Source organism: Octopus sinensis, linkage group LG10 (assembly GCF_006345805.1).
Source record: "Octopus sinensis linkage group LG10, ASM634580v1, whole genome shotgun sequence".
Lineage (NCBI taxonomy): Eukaryota > Metazoa > Mollusca > Cephalopoda > Octopoda > Octopodidae > Octopus > Octopus sinensis.
Window position 1 is genome coordinate 52,257,025 of NC_043006.1, and position 24,503 is coordinate 52,281,527.

A 24,503-nucleotide genomic window follows, 5' to 3' on the forward strand; every position below is an offset into this window, starting at 1 on the left:
ATCCAGGAAGGCAAAGATCCCCTGGAACTTTGACTTTCAGACAGACAAGGTGTTTCTAACTGGAACCCTCATCATTGTAACTGACAGAGTGTCAGTAAAACACTTTGTCTGTCTGAAAGTCAAAGTTCCAGGGGATCTTTGCCTTCCTGGATCTGTCCACACATATCCATGCTTCTGACATAGTAGCCAGTGAAAGTATAAGGCTACCTTGTCATGTTTGGACTTGTACTCATTCTGCACAAGACTTTCACGTCCACTAAAAATGTGAATCACGGTTTAAGCCTTCTTCCAACACATTCTGCAGAGGTTTGTTGCACTTTTGGTACATATATACATTTTTCATTGACCTGCTATTTAATGCCTTGTCCTGGTCAGCAATGATTAGGCTTTCAGTTTTCTTTTTAAGGTCACCCTTGCTGAGCCACCTCCGTGATGCTTCTTGGTCTTTTAAGTTATTAGTTTCACAGTGAAAGTGACCATGTAATTCCATGAGGAGCAGAATTTATTATTAATATTATCATTTTTATTGTTATTATTATTATTATTATTATTACTGTTGTTGTTGTTGTTGTTGTTATTATTATTATTATTATTATTATTATTATTATTATTATTATTATTATTATTATTATTATTATTATTAGGATAATTCTTTATTAGTGCTTTCGTTTGTTTAACTGAACTCTTCAAGACAAAGATTAAAACCAAAATTTTTGTCTTGAAGAGTTCAGCTGAATGAACAAAAGCGCTAATAAAGAATTATCCAAAATTCTGACTGCTCCCTTTTTCTCAATATACAATATCTGTACACTACTTCAAACACTACATACATATATACATATGTACGTACATACATACGTACATACATACATGCATACATTTATACATATGTATGTACATACATACGTACGAACGTACATACATACATACATACATACATGATGATGTCTGTCCACTCGTGACCGAGGAAGACCATTGCCAACCTTCAGGAACATTGTGCGCTCTAGGACTAACTTATATTTTGCATTTGCGGCTCCGTTGGTGGCTAATGAGCCCTGCTCTTGACAAGCATACACGACTGCAAACATTGCAGACCAAGCTTTCCCCATTCATACATACATACATACAAGCTTTCCCCATACATACATACATACATACATACATACATATGAATAGTTTGTGTATTTCTTTTAGAGATGTATTTTTGCCTACTAGAATCAAAACACTGAGTAGGAGTTGTTTCACTTACTGATGATCTTTAACAATAACAGCTGATCTATTTGTAGTAATCTCACTGCCTGCATGGATATGCATACAGAATATGGTTACTTTGTTGTTTTCTGAGACAGTTTGTGGTGATAGTTTCAACCAGTTCTTTTCAGATGGCAATGTATGAAAGATTTAACTATGATATAACCTTTCTAAATATTCCCATTTTTAAAAGCTAACCAAACTAATTTGTATAATAGTTTCTTCACAATCTCCCCATATCATATAGTCATATAAAACATAGTTTTATATAAAGCATTATATTTTTATATAAAGGTGTGTGGTTAAGTGGTTAGGGCATTTGGCTCAAGATCATAAGGTTGCGTGTTCGATACCTGGTGAGACACTGTGTCCTTGAGCAAGGCACTTTATTTCACATTGCTCCAGTCCACTCAGCTGGCAAAAATGAGTTGTACCTATAATTCAAAGGCCTAGACTTATCGCATTTTGTATCATGCTGAATCTTCCTGAGAACTACCTTAAAGGTAAGCATATCTGTGGAGTAATCAGCCACATGCATGTTAATTTCATGAGTAGGCTGTTCACAAGCAGAGTGTCCAACTGGAACCCTCATCATTGTAACTGACAGAGTGTCAGTAAAATATCTTTTATATGTTTTGATAGATTCTGATGTGAAGGCTTTGGTCTTCAGATGCATTAAAAAAAACAAACAACCCTTTAGTTCCAGCTTTGAGTCTTGTGATTCTCATTCAATACTGTTTCCTCAATCTACTTTCAGTTCACTCAGTCTAGTTAAGTATTGGCTCTCTCTCTCTCTCTCTCTTACTCTTTTACTTGTTTCAGTCATTTGACTGTGGCCATGCTGGAGCACCACTTTTTTACATATTCTTTGTAAGCCTAGCACTTATTCTATCAGTCTCTTTTGCCGAACCGCTAAGTGACGTAAACACACTAGCATTAGTTGTCAAACGATGTTGGGGGGGGGGACAAACACAGACATACAAACATATACACACACACACACACATATATACATATATATGACAGGCTTCTTTCAGTTTACATCTACCAAATCCACTCACAAGGCTTTGGTTGGCCTGAGGCTATAGTAGAAAACACTTGCCCAAAGTGCCACACAGTGGGACTGAACCCAGGACCATGTGGTTGGTAAGCAAGCTACTTACCACACAGCCACTCCTACACCTGTATACCAGCTTTTCCTACCAAATTCTTAATATGAAATTTTTCAACCCATTTTCATGTTTAACTTTTAGTTTTTTTGTTTTTTTAATTGTCTTGTTTTTCCATCTTCTTCACATCCATTTATTACTTCAGCCTCTATCTTATAATTGTTGGATTCATTGAAGAGAGGAAACAGTGTCATAATAATTTAAATAACATTATTTTTATTGTGTATTTTCATTGCACAGCCAAGTGCAGTTCTGTATGACTCAGTGTTTTGCTTTATTTATGAGTTTTACACTGAACTAGAACCTTTCCCAAAGTAATGAAAAACCTTCATGCCAAATTTGGTACAGACTGATCCAGCAGTTTGGCCATGCATAGAGGTGACACACGCACACTCACAGTGAATTCTATATATTAAGACTTTTCTATGTAATGTACATACTGCTTTATATTTATTTCTTTATTGCCCACAGAGGGCTAAACATAGAGGGGACAAACAAGGACAGACAAAGGGATTAAGTCGATTACATTGACCTCAGTGCGTAACTGGTACTTATTTATTTGATCCTGAAAGGATGAAAGGCAAAGTCAACCTCGGCGGAATTGAACATAACAGCAAACGAAATACCACTAAACATTTCACCTGGGGTGCTAACGATTCTGCCAGCTCCCCACCCTTTATACTTCCTAATATTGCTGTTCTGTTAAGAGTACTATAGTAATATATGAGTACTATGTACCATGCTATGTGGTGCAATGTTCTGTATGTTGTTTGTCTGTCTCTGTCTCTCTCTCTCCATATCTATCTGTAAATGAAATTATGACGCTTTTCTGATGAAAATTCTAATTTTATATAATTATTTCTATTAGAAAGTGAATGCTCTTTTATTAGCTTTTACAACAAGATATTCTATATATTCTTTTCTGGTTTCAGAAAAAAATTTTTGATGATCTTGGTCTTGGAATCCTTCATAATGCTTGGGAAGGATATAATTCAACAATGTTTGCTTATGGACAAACTGGGTCCGGCAAAAGTTGGTCGATTGTTGGGTATGGAAATAATAAAGGTAAGTACTATAACACACACTGTCATATGATAAAACACTAGTTCAACTAGCAGAAAGGTGTTCCTGAGTTATTAAAATTGATCCACCATTAGCTTCTAATTTGCAAAGAATATAAAATTAGAAGAAAGGAGTGGCTGTTTAGTAAGTAGCTTGCTCATCACCCACATGGTTCCGGGTTCAGTCCCACTGCATGGTACCTTGGCCAAGTGTCTTCTAATATAGCCTCAGGCCGACCAAACCCTTGTGAGTGGATTTGGTAGACGGAAACTGAAAGAAGCCCTTCGTACACACACACACACACACACACATATATATATATATATATATATATATATATATATACACGATGGGCTTCTTGTTTGTGTGTCTGTGTTTGTCCCCCTAACATCGCTTGACAATCGATGCTGGTGTGTTTACACCCCTGTCACTTAGCAGTTTGGCAAGAGGGACTGATAGAATAAGTACTAGGCTTACAAAGAATAAGTCCTGGGGTCAATTTGCTTGACTAAAGAAAAAAGAAAAGAAAAAATGCTGTATTAATAATAATATTGGTATGGACCTTGTGGTTGGGATCATCTGAACCTGACAACCCCATTTCATGCTACAGAATGTAACCCTTGCAGTAGTATGTCTACAAAACAAGAGAGGATGATCAACTTGAGAATGATTTTGATCAAAGGCCTAGTGGATCAGAGCTAACTTTGATGAATGACATATTTTAGATTCACTACATGAAAAGTGCAACATAATTAAGTAGTATCTTACTAGTATGACTTACTAAACTCGATGTTGTTTTATTACTGGGCTTCAGACACATAAGGTCTATAAAAGTCAGAAAGCAAGAATGGGTGTTAAAAATTCTAAGACAACTTTTATAGAAGAATACAATAATTTCAACATTATTTGAACCAATTTTTATTATTACTCCTATGAAGACAGTGGAATGATAGAATTGCTAGAGCATAAGAAAAATGCCTGATGGCATTTAGTTCCAGCTCTTTTTGTTCTGATTCCAAATTCCATCAAGGCCAGCTTTAGTTTTCATTCTTCTGGGTCAACAAAATAAAGTACTAGTCAATACAATCAACTAGCCCCTTAACTCCAAATTGCTAGCTTTGTGCCTATATTAGAAACGGTTATTATTTATTACTTCTAGGGTGGTAGATTGGTAGAATTTTTAGAGCATTGGATAAAATGCTTTGTGGCATTTCTTCTGGTTCTTTATATTCTGAGTTCAAATCTCACCAAGGATGACTTTGCCTTTCATCCCTTGGGAGATAACTATAAAGTAGTAGTCAAGTATAGGGATTGATGTAATCAACCAACCCCTCTCCACAAATTACTGGTCTTGTGCCTACATTAGAAAAGGTTATTGCTCTTACATTTACAACTTATGATACATTGTGTTTGTTTGTGTCAGCAATCTAAACATCAAGGATCTGCTGTTCTTAAGAATGAAATTGAATTAGTAATCTATACATATAAAGCTGAAGTTGTCTGTGTGTGTGTGGCAGGCTTGGTAGCCTTCAACTAACACTATCTCCTTCGAGACCCTGCAGCGCAAGTTGACCAAAATTGAGAGTATGATAGATAAAGGCTTGCTCTTTATTCCGTAGAAGAAAAAAATTCAAATTGGACCATGTTAAGTCCAAAAATTATTTACATCAAAAAGGTGCTTTTTTTCTATGAAAATCCCTATTTTTTACGATTTTTTGACTGCTGTGTCGCCATTTTTCAGTGTATTTCAACTAGAAAAATGATCACTTAAAGAGAATAACAAGCTACATAATTTTCACTTTTCAAAAAAGATTGAAACTATGTCAAAACTTTGTTAACACGACATCAAAGTCTACCGTTTTAAGCGCAACTAAAAAACAAACCCGAGCATCGCCGGGCTATACTGCTAGTAATTAATATTTACAATTTGTGTCAGTAACTATACTACTATTGGTTTGATGGTAATTTCATTTCTAGGTATTGTGCCACAGTTCTGTGAGAAACTGTTCGAAGAGATTGAAGAGAAGAAACAAGATCCAAATAATGCAACTGATTATCAGGTAAAAATCACATTATTTTGTATACAATTTATATACTGCTGTTGTACCCAATATACCCCATCTTATTATGTCTTGTTTTAATTTGTTACAAATGAAAATATTGGATAACTGGTTAAGCTATATTTTGATCTACAGCCAGATCAGAGCAGAAGTGGCAACAAAGGAGGAACCTTTTATGTGACCATTTAATCTGCAAGAAATAGCTGCTAAATCTCCCTCATATCTCATCCTACCATTTCATAGTTAGAGAATGTAGTGGATGTCAATGAAAACTGACATGAAGAAAGAAATGGCTAATGATATGCAAGGATGATGTAGGGTTAATGAATATAGACAGATCTGATAGCATCCTTCATTAGACAGGCACAATGACAAAGAAAAAGAGTGATCTCAATCATCATCATTGTTTAATGTCCACTTTCCATGCTAGCATGGGTTGGACGATTTGACTGAGGGCTGGCGAACCAGATGGCTGCACCAAGCTCCAATCTTGATCTGGCAGAGTTTCTACAGCTGGATGCCCTTCCTAATGCCAACCACTCCGAGAGTGTAGTGGGTGCTTTTATGTGCCACCAGCATGGGAGCCAGCCAGGCGGTACTGGCAACAACCTCGCTCGAATCTTTCTACACATGCCACCGGCACAGGTGCCAGTAAGGCGATGCTGGTAACGATCACACTTGAATGGTGCTTTTTACATGCCACTGGCATGGAAACCAGTTAGCCGCTCTGGCAATGATCAAGCTTGGATGGTGCTCTTAGCACCCTACTAGCATGGGGCTCAAGTGCCAGTAAGGCGATGCTGGTAATGATCACACTCGAATGGTGCCTTTTACGTGCTACCGGCATGGAAGCCAGTTAGCCGCTCTATCAACGATCACACTCGTATGGTGCTCTTTGCATCCCGCTAGCACAGATGCCAGTCATTGAATTTGATTTTGGGTGGGCATATCTCCCCTAGTACCTGTCACCACAGTTTTTTGTCATCTGTTTTGTGAGGTTCTGCTTTTTGGGATTAGTCGACACAACTTTGTCTCATATCTTACTAGGTTTCCCTCTGCAGCAGGTTCCATCTATTTCAATTGCGCTGGCACCAAACGTTCTCTATATGCATCAAGTGCCCACACCAGTGCTGTTTCCCTCTTGCACACAACATCTGATTCCTCTTTATCCAGTTTCTCTCATTTCATCTGTCTTCTACTGATCAGGCACGCTAACTTACACATCCCCAGGAATGTGGTTGCTTTATGTTTCTCATTCTTCTATATTTAAGACCTACATTTCACCACCATGCAAGACCACACTTTGAGTAAAAGTGTAACACATAGGCGCAGGAGTGGCTGTGTGGTAAGTAGCTTGCTTACCAACCACATGGTTCGGGGTTCAGTCCCACTGTGTGGCACCTTGGGCAAGTGTCTTCTGCTATAGCCTTGGGCCGACCAAAGCCTTGTGAGTGGAAACTGAAAGAAGCCCATCATATATATGTATATATATATATATGTGTATGTGTGTGCGTGTTTGTGTGTCTGTGTTTGTCACCCCAACATCGTTTGACAACCGATGCTGGTGTGTTTACGTCCCCATAACTTAGCGGTTCGGCAAAAGAGATCGATAGAATAAATACTAGGCTTACAAAGAATAAGTCCCAGGGTTGATTTGGTCGACTAAAGGCAGTGCTCCAGTATGGCCACAGTCAAATGACTGAAACAAGTAAAAGACTAAAAGACAACTTAATGAAAATACCATATCTATCTCTTCGCAGCCCCTACTAAATGAGAACAACCACTCAGTTCCACAACAAGAACCTGGTCTGCCCTGCCATTTCTCTCATACTTTAATCCTTCATCCCCTGGCATAAAGCCAACCACTCACTTAAAGATCGTAGTCTTGCAAGCTGCATGGTAACCTCAATACTGCTGGCAGTACAAAAAAAAAGCATACAGTACACACTGTAAAGTGGTTGGTATTAGGAAGGGCATCCACTTGCAGAAACCCTGCCATATCAGACATTAGTGTATGATGCACACCTTGGATTCATGAGATTCTGTCAAACCATCTGACCCATGCCAGCTTGGAACGTGGATATTACATGATGATGATGAGGAGGATGATGATTAACTGACTCTTTGTCCATAGACTGAACAAGGTGGGAAATGGAAATAGATTCAAATGGAAAGGATTCTTCAACATAAATGAAATTATTTCAAATAATTCGTTTAAAAGCATTTTCTCAAAATATTTTATTTTACAGAAAGCTAAAAAAGGACAATAAATAAATAGATTTTTCCAGTTTGAACTACTTTGGATTTTATAGAAAATATCTGGATATATAGGAACAGGCATGGCTATGTGGTTAGAAGCTCATTTTGCTGCAATGTGGTACTGTATTACACCTTGGACAAATGTCTGCTACTATTGTACCAGGCTGACTAATGTCTTGAGGCTGCAGCATTTCTTACGTCTTTACATTCTGAGTTCAAAAGATGTTGCCTTTCATCTTTTTGGGGACCGATGAAATAAGTTCCTATCAAATGTATGTATGTGTGTGTGTGTGTGTATGTATGTATGTATGCATGTATGTATGTATTCTCATGCATATAGTTGCATATCTAGACTAGTCCCTTACCACCAAATTTCAGGCCTTATGCCTATAAAAGAAAAGATTAGTTTTTCCATAAGACGGCGAGCTGGTAGAATCGTTAGAACACCAGACGAAATACTTAGCAGCTTTCCTCACGTCTTTACATCCTGAGTTCAAATTATACCGAGGTCACTTTGTCTGTCATCCTTTCGAGATCGATAAAATAAGTGCCATTTGAGCACTAGGGTTCAATGTAATCGACTAGCTCCCTACCCCAAAATTTCAGGCCTTGTGCTTATAGTTGAAAAAATGATTAATTTCTTCGAAAAGGTAGCAAGCTAGCAGACCCGTTAGTACGCCGGCATTTCGTCCGTCTTTATATGCTGAGTTCAAATTCCACAGAGGCCGACTTAGTCTTTCATCCTTTCGAGGCCGATAAAATAAGTACCAGTCAAATATTGAGGTTGATGTAATTAACTTACTCATTCCCTCAAAAACTGCTCGTCTCGTGCCAAAATTTGAAAACTTAATTAATATTTTAGAGGCGGCGAAGTGGCAGAATCGTTAGCATGTCGGACAAAATGCTTGAGTTCAAATCCCTGCCGAGGTTGACTTTATCTTTCATCCTTTCAAAGTTGATAAAATAAGTCCCTGTAGAACACTGTAATCAAGTAGACCTTCCACAAAATTCCAGAGCCGGTACCTATAGCAAAAAGAATGATCAGTTTCTCAATGAAAAAAAAATGGTTGTGTTTTTCAGAAATGCCATACAAACTAGATTTGTGTAGAATTTTTTCAATAAACTCAAAAGATGTAATTCAGATGGAAAAGATTCAAATTAAAGGATGTTATCGGTTTAAACGTGAAATTAATAATTTTTTTTCTTTTATTGAAGAAATACAGAAAAAGTCTGGTAATCGCCATTTGTCCGTAAATGTCCGGCAGGCGACGATCCATTTTGTTGGAAACCAGATTGTTTGTGTTGTGTCGTCAGTATTCTGTCTTCGAATATGTCTGCCACATCTCGTATATTCTTTACTTAAGAATGACACAAACATCGGTACAAACATTTATTTCTCGTCTACAAACTCAAGATTTTAATATTCCATTGTACTGTTTACTCTTTGTATGGCCAACATGGACACATTATAGTGTCTGATGATGTTTGTTTTTCTAACAATTCTTAGCATTAATCGTTAATTGTTGCTACTGGACAAAAACCTAAACCTCACCAAACAGTTACAGGAAACAAATTTAAGGATAACCGAGCAATTTTTAGATATTTTCATTACGGAACATTTTTTATGAAGTGAAATACCGATTTTTGCTTTTGTACTAAGTCTATGTTTTCAATTACCTACGTACATACAATGTCCTGTGTGTTTTTTTCTTTAAAAAGGTTGTCAAATGAATAAGTTACGTCTTGTTAGAGATAACATTATCCACCGACCTATGATCAAAGATGGGTCAACCATTACCATGCTGTCTTTTATGGAGAATTAGTTTATCTAGGAATACACTATCTAGTATGATCCTGTCCTTTCCTTTTACGATGTAATTTGAGGAAGATTTGGTTGCTATCTCTTAGGTCACTCGTCGCACTATTCGGTCAGATCGTTGACTACCCGACTGCTAGTGATTGTTTACCTACATGAAGTAGCAACGAAATCTTCCTCAAATCGTACCGCAATGTTCCTTATTATTTTCTTCATAACGTGACGGACATCAAATAAAAAGTTACTCGAGTACTTTGCATGAGTTGTTACACTATTTTCAAGTTAAAAATTTTGAAAAACAGATAGAAAACTATCACCTACCTTGTTGTATTAATCATTTGTGTATAGGATAATTATGAATAATACATTTTTATTTTATGCTCAAGCATTAGCATGGATTAAATTATACTTTTCTTTTTAATCTGCCGCACAACGGGATAGTCCTTGTTATACATTGCTTGTGAACCACTGCTCATCGTCTTAAAAATGAAGAATACATCTAGAATAGATAGTATAATGGTCGATAATGCTGGGATGCCTTTGATCATAGGTTACATGCACAGTGCAAAATGACTAGAAACTTAACAACCACGTCGTTGATGTATGATAAAGTAACTTTGATACACACATACACGCATACATACATACATACATAATTACATACATACATAGTTTGCATGTATGCAAACTATATGTATGTATGTACGTACGTATGGAAGGCAGCTACTTGAACAACACTCTTTGATAACCTAGAATATATGCCCAAAGAAGTTACACAACTCTACTGCAATGTATTATCAAATGAAAGGATGAGCCTATATGAGCAGAAAAGTATGCATGGATATGTTACTAGAAGGCTCCGTGATGATAGTAGCATTGATCATCAAAGCAGTTTATCATGGACCAATAGCCATATTAATACCTCTCACTTTGAAGGGTATGTATTTGCAATCCACGGACAGGAAATATCAATGAAGTACCTAATGCACAAAAGGGATAGAGATGCAGGAAAAGCCATAAAGTATGACAACCAATGCAGACTTTGTGGAGTTCACACTGAAGATATCACCCACATCATAAGCAGTTGTCCAAAAATGTCATCATGGTATTATCTGCTGATGAGACATGATGTTGTAGCTAGGATGCTCTATTATGAAATCCATAGGAAAGATAATCCTGAGGACAAAGAAATAAGAACCCACAATATGGTAGAAGCCATAGTCACTCATAATAAAAAGGAATACTGGTGGAATGTCCCAGTGAAGACTTCAATAAAATCTAAGCACAACAGACCTGATATAATGATTTGGGATAGAGAAGAGAAACTGTGCACAGTTGTGGAAATTAGCTGCCCAGCAGATGTTAACATAAAACAGAAGATCAGTGAAAAAGAGAACACCTATGCTGAAATTTTGAGAAATCTGCAGTTACTCTATCCAGATTACAAGTTCAGGTTTATACCTGTAATTATTGGGGTCCTGGGATATGTAACACACTGCCTAAATACCAATCTTGAGAAACTGGGCTTCTCAGGACCAGAAAGGAGAAAGCTAATTCAAAGACTACAGATCCAATTCATCACTGGAACTGTAAAAATCTGTAAAACTTGCCAGAAGTTTATCATTTAAATATATATGAGCATGTCTAGATATGCAACTATGTGCATGAGAATACATACATAAAACATACAAATCTACACATACATACATGCATGCATGCATGCATGCATGCATGCATCCATCCATCCATCCATCCATACATACATACATACATACATACATACATACATACATACATACATACATACATACATACATACATACATACATACATACATACATACATACATACAAACAAACAAACAAAAATATCCTGTTGTTGATGTTTAAATTCCAATGAAGGAGCCTTGGATTTAGCTTAGAAACCAGTTCTTTCTCTATTGACAAGAAATCCTGAAATAAACTAAATAATGACATATTAATAATTAATAATATTGACTTCTAATAAATGTCTAGTCAATTAGATCAATTCCAACACTTAACTGATACTTAATTTTATCAATCTTGGATGGATAGACAGCAAAATTGACTGTGCTGCTGAGATTGGAACTTAGAACATAAAATATTTTGATTGCCTCTCACTATTCTGCCAATTAACCCTCTCTTTCTTTCTTTGTTTCTACCTCTCTCTCTCTCCACACACTCACACACGCACACACACATTCACATCCTCCTCCTCATCATCACCACCACCATTTCATGTTCATATCCTATGCTAGCATGGGTTGGACAGTTCAACACACACACAACTTGCTGAGGCTAGAGGAAGTAGCAGTGCCCATTACAATTTGCTGGCCCTTTTGACTGGTGAGGTTGATGTTGTTAATATCCCATCCTGTTGTAGAATCCTGCTGGGAAGATATGAACAGAGAGGAGGTTTCAGGGGGTGCCAATGTTCTGGGGAGAAAGGCCAGGGTATAGAGCTAAGTGTGAACCTGGGAGGGGTTGGACACAACATGAGGTGTGAGAGATGGAGAGATGAATGGCTTGGGGTAGCCTGAGCAGTGAAGGTATGAGACCAGCTAGCTCTGAAGAGTAGATGCTATTATAGTAGTAATAAAAAAGACAGAAAGAAGAGATGGCACACCCATGGGTCCGAGGTTGGAGTGTGTCCATTAATGATTGAATGCCAGCCAGATGAGTTTCCCTTCTTTGGACCTGTATGCTTTAATGGTTATAATAATTCTACTATGATGTCATTGTTTTTGACTCCAACACTTAAAATCAGATCAAATCTGCTGTTTGTTTCCCTTTGTATTGTCAGAACAAACAAGTGAAAGTCAATACAATAAGATGTTGAAATGCACAAAAAAATCAAGAATCATAAGAAAGATTCGATTCAGTGGTTTTCTCTTGTTATTGTCCGAATACTATTTATTCTTCAGGTGATATGCAGTATGTTAGAGCTTTATAATGAGAAGATACGTGATCTTTTATCATCAACAAAAAACGAGAATCTGAAAATATGTCTTCACCCTTCTCATGGTTTCTATGGTAAGTGGCTGTTGTATGACACATCATTTTTGCCACAGATATGGCTGTAGCCACTTATTCAATAGTTTATTTGTGATTTTCATGTATGAAATGATGTATTTGGTTATTTTACAGTGAAAAACTTGCAACAAATTCCTGTCAAGAATTTTGAAAAAATCAAAGAACTTATGAATGTTGGCACCACTAATAGAACTGTAGCAGCAACAAATATGAATGCAACCAGCAGGTCAGAAAAAGATGCAAACATATTTACTTAAGATATATAAATACTAGTGAGATGTTACTTTTAGAGCTTAAGCAAATTTGTATGTTCATATAAGGAAAAAGGTATATTTTGAAATTACTGTAGTTTGCATTTTATATATATACATATATATAGCTATCAAATATTTATCAGGAATTATATAAGATCTCTGTCAGTCACGGTCGATTTCGGTTGTCACATCCTGTAGGTTTACTTTCCTTAGGCAGTCTTTCTTGTGAATGAGAAGTTTTGTTAGTTAGTTAGTTAGTTAATTTGGCTCAAAAGCAAATAGCAAGGCCATGTAGGGGGACATGGAGTTAAGTACAGGGTGGTGTTCATGTAAAGAGTTCAGGCCACTTGAGGTCCAGGGAGGCTTTGAACAAAGCGGTTGTCGGCATCTTCACCATCTCGTCTGGCAGCTTGTTCCACGGATCCGCAACCCGGACGGAGAAAGCTCCTCTCCTTCGATTGAGATGAAATCGTCGCAGGTAGAGCTTTTCGGAATGACCCCGCAGCCGACGCTCTGGAGCAGGAGTGAAGAACAGCTCTTTCGAGAGGTTACACTTTCCGCTTATGATGTTGTGGGCGAGAATGAGATCACCACGGCGGCGGCGTTTTTCAAGAGAATAAAGGTCGAGCGTCCTCAGCCTTTCTTCGTAGGACAAATTTTTGAGACCATGAACCATGCGGGTAGCCAGCTTCTGGACTCTTTCGAGATGCTGTATGTCTTTGAGGAGATAAGGAGAAGAGGCTTGAATCCCATACTCCAATATGGGTCTCACCAGTGTGACATAGAGTGGTAGGAATATGGCTGCTGTGAGCATTCTGAATGACCGTCGAATCAAGAACAGAATTCCGCGTGCTTTGTTGGCAGCATGGATGCACTGGGCCGAAGGCGAAAAGGAGGAATCCACCAAGATACCCAGGTCCTTTACCTGATCGGTCCTCTCCAGCAGCAGATGACCCGGCTCGAAATCAAGTTGAGTTGCAGGAGGAGAGCCAACAGGCAGATGACAGCACTTTGACACGTTCAGACACAGGTCCCAATCGTTAGACCACTTCCAAATTTGGTGGAGGCATCGACGAAGATCCTCTATATCACCGCGAGGAGCGACCAGTTTGATATCGTCGGCAAATAGAAGGGTGTGTTGCGTGAGGTCGTCGGGCAAGTCATTTATGAAGACTAAGAACAACAAGGGCCCAAGCACTGAACCTTGAGGCACGCCACTGCTCGCACTGGAGACGTCGGACCGCGAACCATGTGTATGGCAGTCTCTATTGCAAAAGTTGCATCTGTGTAAAGTTTTTGGTCTGTCTGTATTATAATGCAATTTTCTATGGGCCTTCATGTCTCCTGCAATGTCTTAGTTTCTGTTCTCCCATTTTGTTGGAAGAAGATGCTTCTCCACCTCATGGACACAGGATTAAATAAGATGATTATGGATGGGTTGGGGAGCACAACAGCTCTTGTTTGTCTCATTAAATGGGTGTGAAGAAAACACTAAGTTAAAACCAAGCTGGTTATGTAGAATAACTGTATTGTCAGTACATTGCTGTACAAAAATGAGGTTTGGGTAACCTTTGCCAAGCAAATGCAAAGATTCAATATCTATCATCTGAGAAGTTTCTTTTGTATCATAGATATATCCTGGCAAGATAAAGTACTGAGGTAGTTCTGACCCATGCCAGGAATCATCTGCAGTGTTGATTTATTAAAGAATCATAACTGAATATATTCAGGATCAAAACCTCATTTAAATAGTTTTAACATCATAGTCATCTGCTGTATTGTGTTCCTAAAAAATATTTAGCATGTCTTTAAAGTTTCATTAAGAGTCTTGAAAATAAATAAGAACAACGAAAATATGTAAAGGAGAAGAAAATAAGCCTGGAAAAGTCATAAAGTGACCTCCATAATTTTTATTCCTCAGGGCGTTATTTCCTTATTTCACATTCACTTAATGTTGTATACTAAAGTTGTGCTACCAATACAGATGGGCTTAGTATATCTTTATTTTTTTAATGGTTTGATGTGACAAAAGGGTCAATGATCATTCTGTTTAAAGGTCCTTTAAGTCTTGTGAGATCAACAGAGTTAATTTTCCTCTTGAACGTTTGCCAGAAAACATGGGTAGGAAGAGAATACCATGAGACTGATGTAGTGGAAAGGACCAGAACAAATGCTTAATATGAGACCTTGGGCACAATATGGGTGATAAGAAGACAAGCGATTGGGAAGTTGGTAGTTCCTGAGTAGAAGCAACACTTAGTAGGCTGGCCTCTTCCAAGGAGCAGAGCAACTGTGATTAGTGTTAGAAAAGATAGTGTAGGAGCACTCTTTCCCTTTGGCAGAACTGTTATCCATCTATGCGAGATTTGGTTAGTGTAGCCAACCTCTTTTATCTTATGCATCGATACACACTGCTGCCTATTACAAAGTCACAGGAAAATTTTAATTAGTCCCAGTCAAACCTCCAAGCAAGTCAGACAATTTCTCATGTTATTGTCAGAACTCAGCTCCACAATGTGGACAATATCAAAGGAAGAAACACTCTAGTACTGAATAACTATTTATGGACTGTTTGAACATTTATCCTGTTCACATTTTACAGTATATAGTAAGAGTAAGTGTTACATGTAATTTATGTTGCACACACCTTCTTCTTGATTTGTGACCCTATACTGAGTAGCTTGAATTTTTCTTTTGTTCACTTAGGACATTGTTATACTATACTTCTGAATGCTGTAGCCTGTCTGCTGTCAAGCAAATCTTGATTTAATACTATCATCATTTCCTTTTACAATAAATTATTATGTTCTATTAAACCTTCTGAACATTGTCTATTATTGCATTACAAGGTATTATACTACTGCTGTTATAAAAAGTCAGATGTTATTTTAGTGTCTATTCACTAAAATGGAATTAGAAGACATACATTTGTGGGCTATAGTTTGGAGTATGTTGAAAACCAATTTCATGCCAATAAGTTGGGTGACTTGTTATATTTTGGTATGTAATTTCACATTTTTTTATGTGTAGTAACACTGACTCAAATATGAGATCAGTATTCCATTGTTGGTTTCACTTGAGTTTTGTAAATACATAAATTACAACATTTATTTCAATGCTGTGAGCTACATTATAATACAGATTTAATGCAAGAATGTGATCAGTTTACTTTACCATAAATGTAATCCTTAGGAATCTTATGCTGCCAATGAATTTATTAGCTTCCATCAATATTGCCCTTTGCAGAAGTTTGAAATTATGCTCAGGCTACACAGTAATTATGAAATAGTAATCAGGTGATCAGGCTACAGAGTAACTAAATATTTCAGTAATATTTCAGCCCATAACAAAACACACTTCCTTCTATCTCTCTTTCATATCTCACTTCTCAATCTTTCTACCGAACCAGTGTATCCATCCATCTATTTTTGTACTATAGCTGTCTCAAGCCAATGAGGGAGTCTCTACATGGTCTTTTGATCTTCCTCAAATCACATACTACTATGTTATATAAGACCAGTAGTCATAAGATAATGTAGTCATACATATCCCTAAAATGATGTGCTAGTCATGGCTGGAATGCCTCAGATCATTAGTTTGATTTGAGTTGGCATGGAGCTCAAGCACCACAGCAACTGTATATATTTCTGTTCCATAGCTAAAGATGTCGTTTTCCTTACTTTTTATGATATAAATATTCATGTATACATATGTTTATGTAATTAAATGAAAACATTCTAGTTTTCCTATATTCAATCATCAGTACAATGAATATTTGTTCTTAGCTGTATGGTTTATGAGCACTTCAAGTTTGACTCTTCTTTTTCATCATTTTATTATTATATTTCTGTATATTTGGGGGATTCCATTTGCATTTGACATTACCTGTGTTCATTAATGCCTTATATAAAAACAGTCACATGAATTCACTATATTTTGGATAAACTGATTTAAAAAGATACTGACAATCTTCAATAAGTCTAGGAATGTTGATTTACACAGAATTGTTGAATCCAAGCAATTTAGAAGAGTTCAAATTAAGCTTTATATAGTTTATGTGTACTGAATTGTCTTTGAACATTTTATTTACTGTTTCATTTACTGGAGCTGGTTTACCTCTGTGATGACTCTATGGTCATTGAAGTACAGTTAGATAGTCGAGAATAATTTTACAATTAACTTGTCTACCTCTCAATCCTGATTTCCCTACTGAGATAGTTTTTGTATTAATCTGTCTTTATTATCTAGCATTTGATCATTGCTAAAATTTCATTTTTTAGAAAGTATGAGAAAAAAAGGTCATGCTGCTTATGACCTTTTCCTTGAAATGATGTGCACTTATGTAAAATTTCAACTACATATATGTAAAAGGGTGGCTTGCATCCTGTAGTCACTTCTGTATATTTATTAAGATATAACATATATCAAACATTTTGTTTTAAAACTCCGAATTGTATTTTTATTTTCCATTTTGGTTTTGGTTTTAAATCAGACTAAATACTTGGCACATTTTGTAATTTGAATTTAACAGTTTCATTAACTTAACTTCTCCACCTTTTTTCATACTTCACATTTTTTTCATTCACCTTCAATGATTGTTAGCACTAACTCTATGTATATTGTAGATAAGTGGCAACAAGTTAATTTAAATTATCATATCTGAAAATTTCTGACACTCAGAGCCTATATATTTCTACCAATCAGCAACCATTAATATTATTTGAAAAAAAATATTAATCTCATTAAAAATGTAAAACTACAAAATATATCTTTGCTTGACTTGCATCTTTACTATACTTGTCAGTTTTATTTTATTTATTTTCTACTTCACAGCTCTTAGCAATATATTAATTACATTTATATTAGAAAAGTGAGTTTGAGATAATATTTGAAACTTATTTTGTTTTTTATTAACTGAATTGTAATATTGAAGATGCGTTGATTTGATTTCTGAATATTTCAGTCGTGCACATACCATGTTTGGTATAACATTCACTCAAAAGTTTGAAAATACAGCTGGAACTATGTCTGAAAAGTCAGCTATGATTAATCTAGTTGATCTTGCAGGAAGGTAAGATTATATGATTGATTAGCACAAAAATAAAGGAGATACTTCGATTAATATCATATATAATTCCCATGGCCTTATCTTGAACCAGTTGCAGTAGAACTGTATCAGTGACTATGTCACATTTAGTGCAACGTTTATTTTGATATCAAATAATAAATGCTCAAATGAAGTTAGCAGTTTTTGTGTGTTTTTAAATGACTAATTAATCTTTTATTCTGTAATTATTTTAGTTTCAATACAGTCTCAGATCAAATCACTTGCTAGACAAAAACATCTGTGAAATAATCATCATCTTCATCATTGTTTAACATTTGCTTTCCATGCTAGCATGGGTTGGACGGTTTGACTGAGGACTGGCAAGCCAGAAGGCTGTACTAGGCTCCAATCTTATCTGGCAAGGATTCTACAGCTGGATGCCCTTCCTAAAGCCAACCACTCCGTGCTTTTTAATGTTTTTAGTTATTCAAGATATTTTATACACTGTCATTTTACAGAAATTAGCTGTTTGCATCTGCTTGCCAGCTCTGATCAAACCATCCAACCCATGCCAGCATGGACAACGGATGTTCAATGATGATAATGATGATAGCTGTTCCTTTATTCATTAGATGTCCATTACACCAAGCTAGTCTGGGTTGTATGGGAACTTTATTTGAGACAGTGTTTTATAGCTGGATGCTCTTCCTGGTATCAACTCTAACTTGTTTTTTAAGTAATGGGAAATCTGAATCGTCTGCAAATATGAATATCATCACTGCTTCATTCAAGTGGTGACAATTCATGGAATATTAACATAGTTGCACATTTGCACTCTCTCTCTTTCACACACACACACACACACACATACACACAAATAGATGTACTTGGTGTGCAACAAATTTACCATTCAGATTACAACTCTTATTAGTTAAACTAACCCCTGCTGCATGATCCATAGGGTTCTGTGCAGTCTGAGAAAGGCCATGATATAACATAAAAAATTTGGTGCGATACCAGTGCAGAATCACCTCCCTCTGACAAGTCATCCTAACGAGATGTCTGCGTTGGCTGTGTCATGCCTTCCGTCATCAACCAGGAGAATTCATCTACAAAGCAATTGCCCCAGCTCCCCTTCAGGGTTGGCGAAAGCGATGTGGTGGACAACGAAAAACCTGGCTGATGACAGTCAAGGCTGATCTGGAACCCAACCTTGGCCCCCATATCTACGGCGTTCGCCGCTGGAATAAGGAGTGGTTGAAGATCACATGGTCGTTAGCCTCAAATTGCCAGGCCTGGTCAGCGTTTGTGAGAGATGCAGCATTGAGGATGAATGAAGCCAGCTCAACCCACCCCAGGTGAATGCTGTCAAGTCAAGTCAAGTCAAGTAAAAAAATGTATCAATAATGAGAGAAAAAACATGGGCATGAACTTGGTATACCTTGTATTTGGTAATTAATTTATGATGTCACACTATAAATGCAATTTATACATGCAACTCCTTATAAGTAAAATATACCCATACCCATACATACCCTCACCTATAGTCAAAATATGGATGTATATATCGTTTTTGTCACATGTTTGAATTGCATTTATAGTGTGACATCATTAATTACCAAATACAGAAACATATGTAACAGATGCAATGAAGGAATACCAAGTTCATATCCATGTTTTTTATCTTATCATTTTATATATATAATTCACTGATAGAAAAGAAGAACTTCATGGAGGAGGAAAATAGTTCAGGGAAATATTACCTCTACTAGCAACAAATAACTTCTCTCTCTGACTAAAGTGCTAATTACATGACTTTTATATGTGAAATTTAATATTGAATAGTGGTGAAATATGGTTTTTGAATGGCTGGAAAGGAAGATAGTAAACCTGCTTTTCTGGATGTGTAATAACAGTGTGCATGAAAGGCAGAAATAGGTAAGGTAAGACAAAATTAGGGATCAAAAATATCGAGTGTGTTGTGCAAAAGAGAAGATAACTGTTGTTAGTCATATGATTTCTATATAGGATGACAGTTGGTTGAATAAATGTCCAGTAGTTCAAATGAAAAGAGCCTAAGAAAGAGGAAAGTAAGGGAAGGTAAGAAATGTCACGATTTTGTGTTGGGACAGACCTGTCAACCAATGCTTGCAGGAATAAAATAGAGATAAAAGAATGATGATGATGGTGTTGATATTGATGGAGGTAGCAATGGATAATTTTAAGAATTAGTCTAGATAAAAGATTTGATTCTAGTTTTGTAAATTCAAATCCAAAAATAACTATCTTAAAAAGTTGGTATTGGCACAAGCGTGGATGTGTGGTAAGAAGCTTGCTTCCCAACCACATGATTCTGGGTTCAGTCTTGCTGCATGGCACCTTGGGCAAGTGTCTTCTACTATAGCCTTGGGCTGACCAAAGCCTTGTGAGTGGGTTTGGTAGACGGAAACTGAAAGAAGCCTGTTGTATATGTGTGTGTTTGTCCTCCCCCCACTGCTTGACAACTGTTGTTGGTGTGTTTATGTCCCTGTAACTTAGCAGTTCAACAGAAAAGACTGAGAGAATAAGTACTAGGCTTACAAAGAATAAGACCAGGGATTGCTTTTTTTCGACTAGAAAGTAGTGCCCCAGCATGGCCACAATCAAATAACCGAAACAAGTAAATGAGTAAATGTGTAAAAGAGTACTAACATGCTGTTAACTTTCACTAGTTTTTATTTACTTTTCTCTTATTTAAAATTTAAAAAAAAATTGATTCTGATATATTCTGCTATATGGTTTCTTTTCTAGTGAACGAGCTTCTAGTACAGGTGCAACAGGTGACAGACTTAAAGAAGGTGCTGCAATTAACAAGTCACTCTTTACTTTAGGTAACTGTATATCTGCCTTGGCCAAAAAGGCAAATGGAGGTAACATTAAAGGTAAACAATTAAATTATATTAATTTATGTGTAATAGATTAAGTGTTTTGCTTTATTCATACATTCTCTTCTACTTCTGCCAACCAGATACCTTGGCTTCAATAAAAGAAAGTCTATGATATCATTTTATATAAAATAGCTCGAATCTTTACTTTTTGACGTAGATTTAAAAAATAATTTTTTGTAACTAAACACTTTCAAACTTTGGACACTGGTAGAATGTGTCATATAAAACATGTTTTACTCTTAGCATTTTTGAGAAAAACTTATATTTAAAGTAATTTCACATTAAAGTAAACCTATTTCAGTAATTTCAACCAATCAATGACATGTATTCAGCTGAATAAAATGACTGCCATTGTTTGTCAATAAGAACTTCCAGCAGTGTATTTTTCGTTTGTCACTGTTATTTATGACAACCCTAACCCTAAAACCTTAACCCTAACCATAAAACCATAACCCTAACCCCTTAAAGCTAAAACCAGTACAAACGCACGAACGATGTCATAAATAACAGTGACAAACAAAAAATACACCGCCGAAAGTTGTTGTTGACAAACAACAGAAGTAATTTTATTCAGCTGAATACACATCATTGATTGGTTGAAATTATCGAAATAGGCCTACTTTAACGTGAAATTACTTGGTAAATATAAGTTTTTCTCAAAAGTGCTAAGAGTAAAACATGTTTTATATGACACATTCTACCAGTGTCCGAAATTTGAAAGTGTTTAGTTACAAAAAAATTATCTTTTAAATCTGTACGTCAAAAGGTAAAGATCCAATAGCTCCTTCTTGAAAGGTTATTTGGGATGCACTAAAAAAGCATATAAATATAACTAATTTAGTTTCACTGTTTTAGTACACAAGACATTGCTAGCTTGAAAAATGATGAGATTAGAATCACAGTTTTTAAAAAGGCGGCTTCTATGAATATTTTTTACAATGTAAGATAATTGCTGAGTGGCAGTCTGGGCTTAAAAAAAATTATTGCTACCTTACATTTCAAAATATTTAACCAACACATTGTGGTTCACAAATTATAATAAGTGATTTTTAAATTACTTGCATTAAAGGAGAATCATTTTCTAATGTTTAATTATTGATTTATTTTTATTTTATTTTAGTTCCTTACATGGATTCTGTACTTACTAAATTACTGAAGAATGCTCTTGGAGGAAATAGCAAAACTATTATGGTATGAAACATACAAGTTGTTCATGTAGCATTATAAATTCTTCTTTACTTGGTTTTATATCAATCATTGGATAGGGACCATGGAGACAATGAGAGATCTATAATAACAGTGTCAAGTCAACAGGAAGTGATTCAGTGGAGAAGAAAAGAGAGAGATGATTTGGTTGCATAGAAAGGTGAGGTAATCAATATAAAATGGGAGTAGAGAATGGACAATGTTAAAAATGAAGGATGGAGCTGAAAGTGGTTCCAAGTAATGAGAAAAGATAACAGGCATCACAGAAAAGATGATGAAATATGTAATTTTACCTGCATTTAACAACAGTGGCAGTTAGGTAAGCAATAAAGAGATCAGTGATAAAGAAATTGGGAATGGGGATGAAGAGGAAATTAGACAAGTTAAGGAAATTAGACAAGTAATTCAATTGTGTATATAGACATTATACTTTAAGAACTTCAGTTTCCCCCAAATAGGTGAGTCTTCTTGAACACCACATAATACTGATCATGCTGATCTTCTGAGGTTGGTGCCTGGGGTGTAGGTGGAGTGGAGTAGAGATGCAGAGAAAGAGTGAAGACAGGGAATGGTGGGATAGGGTTAATTTTAAAATCACGTGGTTATGTGCATGTATATATGAATATGTGGGTACACTTCCATTTCCCTGAATATAAAAACTTGTGTAGACACGAGCCACTTTAACTGATAAACACTTTCCCCAGACTCATATGTAATAAGAAAATATGTAATAGAAGATACTTTTAGTTGTGTTCCTAGCATCAAGAAAATACTAGTAAGGAGGCCCAACAAAGGAAGGCTGTTCATGCAGAGGTAACACCACGTGCCCACTTAACAACCATTGGAATACAGAAACTATTCACCTACCAGTCCGGTGGACACGCTAGTCAGATTTACTACACTTTCACCAGGAAGCAAGAAAGATAGCTTATAAATGCAAAAACTTTCCCAGATGAAGAATGCCCCCTGCAGCATAGGTTAGTTGTTAGCAACTTCAGGATCAGGGCTAAATGGCTGCCCAGAAGATGACCAGTGTGGAAAAGGAGGGTCTGGAAGCTTAAGAATCCTTTGAATGGATAGAGATTTAGAGATGTAATACTTGAAGCTTTTGATGAGAAAGAGGAGGATATAAGATCACATAACATGGTGGACAACTGGAGGTTCCTGTGGGACAACCTGTTGAGGGCTACTGACCAGATCTGTGGCTGGTGTAAAGTCCCCCTCTTGACCTAAGGTTACACAGTGGTGAAACAATGTAGTTGACAGGGCCATTGGGGAAAAGAAACAGGCCTGGAAGGACTGAGAATATGGTGATAGCAAGAAACTGTATCAGATTGCCAAAAGGGAAGCTAGGAGACAGGTTTACTTAGCCAGAGGGGAAGCAGAAAAGAAAAGATTTGCCAATGTTTTGCATCATGAGGATTTCGAATTGTTTCGAATTGCAAAATTGTAATGTCATAGGAGAGAAATGTGTCTGCATAGATGATGGCTTACTTGCATTTAATGAGGCTGCAAAGAAAGAGAGTTGGAGACACCACTATGAAAGGTTTCTAAATGAAGAGAATGAATGGGAGAAAGAGAATCTACCAAATGTCAACCCAACCGAGGGGCCAGCTGTCTATCCAAATTGACAGTACTTTGGTAGATAAAGTAATTAAGGATATGAAGACGGAAAAAGTTCCTGGCCCATCAAGAACCAGAATGGCAGTGTAGGCTATGGTCTAGTCACCTGTATATTTAACCAGGTGATACATGAAGGAGTCATGCCCACTGACTAGTGTAGCAGCACCATAGTCAACTGCTACAAAGATAAAGGTGATACTTTAGAAATAATTACAGAGATATCAAATTGTTGGATCAGGTGACGAATGCTACAGACTAGCCCAACTAATTAGGGAGAGAGTTAGTTTAGATGAGATGCAGTTTGGGTTTGTGCTATATTTCTGGTAAGACAGCTGCAGGAGAAATACCAAGCCAAAGATAAACCTCTGTACTTGGCTTTTGTTGACATGGAGAAAGCCTTTGACAGGGTTCCCCGATCCCTTATTTGGTTGCCAATGTGGAAACTAGGGATAGATGAGTAGCTGGTGAGAGCTGTATAAGTCATGTACAGGGTTGCTGTCAGTAAGGTGAGGGTTGGCAACAAGTATAGTGAAGAATTCAGGGTACATGTAGGGATTCACCAAGGATCAGTCCTCAGCCTCCTCTTGTCCATCAAGCACCCTTCAATCGTTGGGCAATATGCTTTGCTTGTGAAATCCTGTTGAACTGAGTGAAATCATAGTCGTGGCCGATGTCAGTGCCAAACACCTGTGTTTAATTCCATTTATATATATATATATATATGAGTTAAATTAGAGGTTATAACAACCATCTAAGGGATACTTGTATCTAATGAA

The 24,503-nt window shown here is 36.6% G+C and overlaps 1 protein-coding gene across 4 annotated transcripts in view; it reads left to right on the plus strand.

Annotated features, from left to right (window-relative positions):
- Window positions 1-24,503, plus strand: part of LOC115216219 (kinesin-like protein KIF28P) — a 227,286-nt gene that overhangs the window by 25,344 nt on the left and 177,439 nt on the right. For all 4 annotated transcript variants that reach the window (XM_036506665.1, XM_036506668.1, XM_036506666.1 and 1 more), the window contains exons 3-9: window positions 3,353-3,485; window positions 5,460-5,542; window positions 12,562-12,670; window positions 12,785-12,896; window positions 17,888-17,995; window positions 20,762-20,892; window positions 22,019-22,089. In XM_036506665.1, the coding sequence (XP_036362558.1) occupies window positions 3,353-3,485; window positions 5,460-5,542; window positions 12,562-12,670; window positions 12,785-12,896; window positions 17,888-17,995; window positions 20,762-20,892; window positions 22,019-22,089 (747 nt within the window). The remainder of the gene's footprint in view (window positions 1-3,352; window positions 3,486-5,459; window positions 5,543-12,561; window positions 12,671-12,784; window positions 12,897-17,887; window positions 17,996-20,761; window positions 20,893-22,018; window positions 22,090-24,503) is intronic.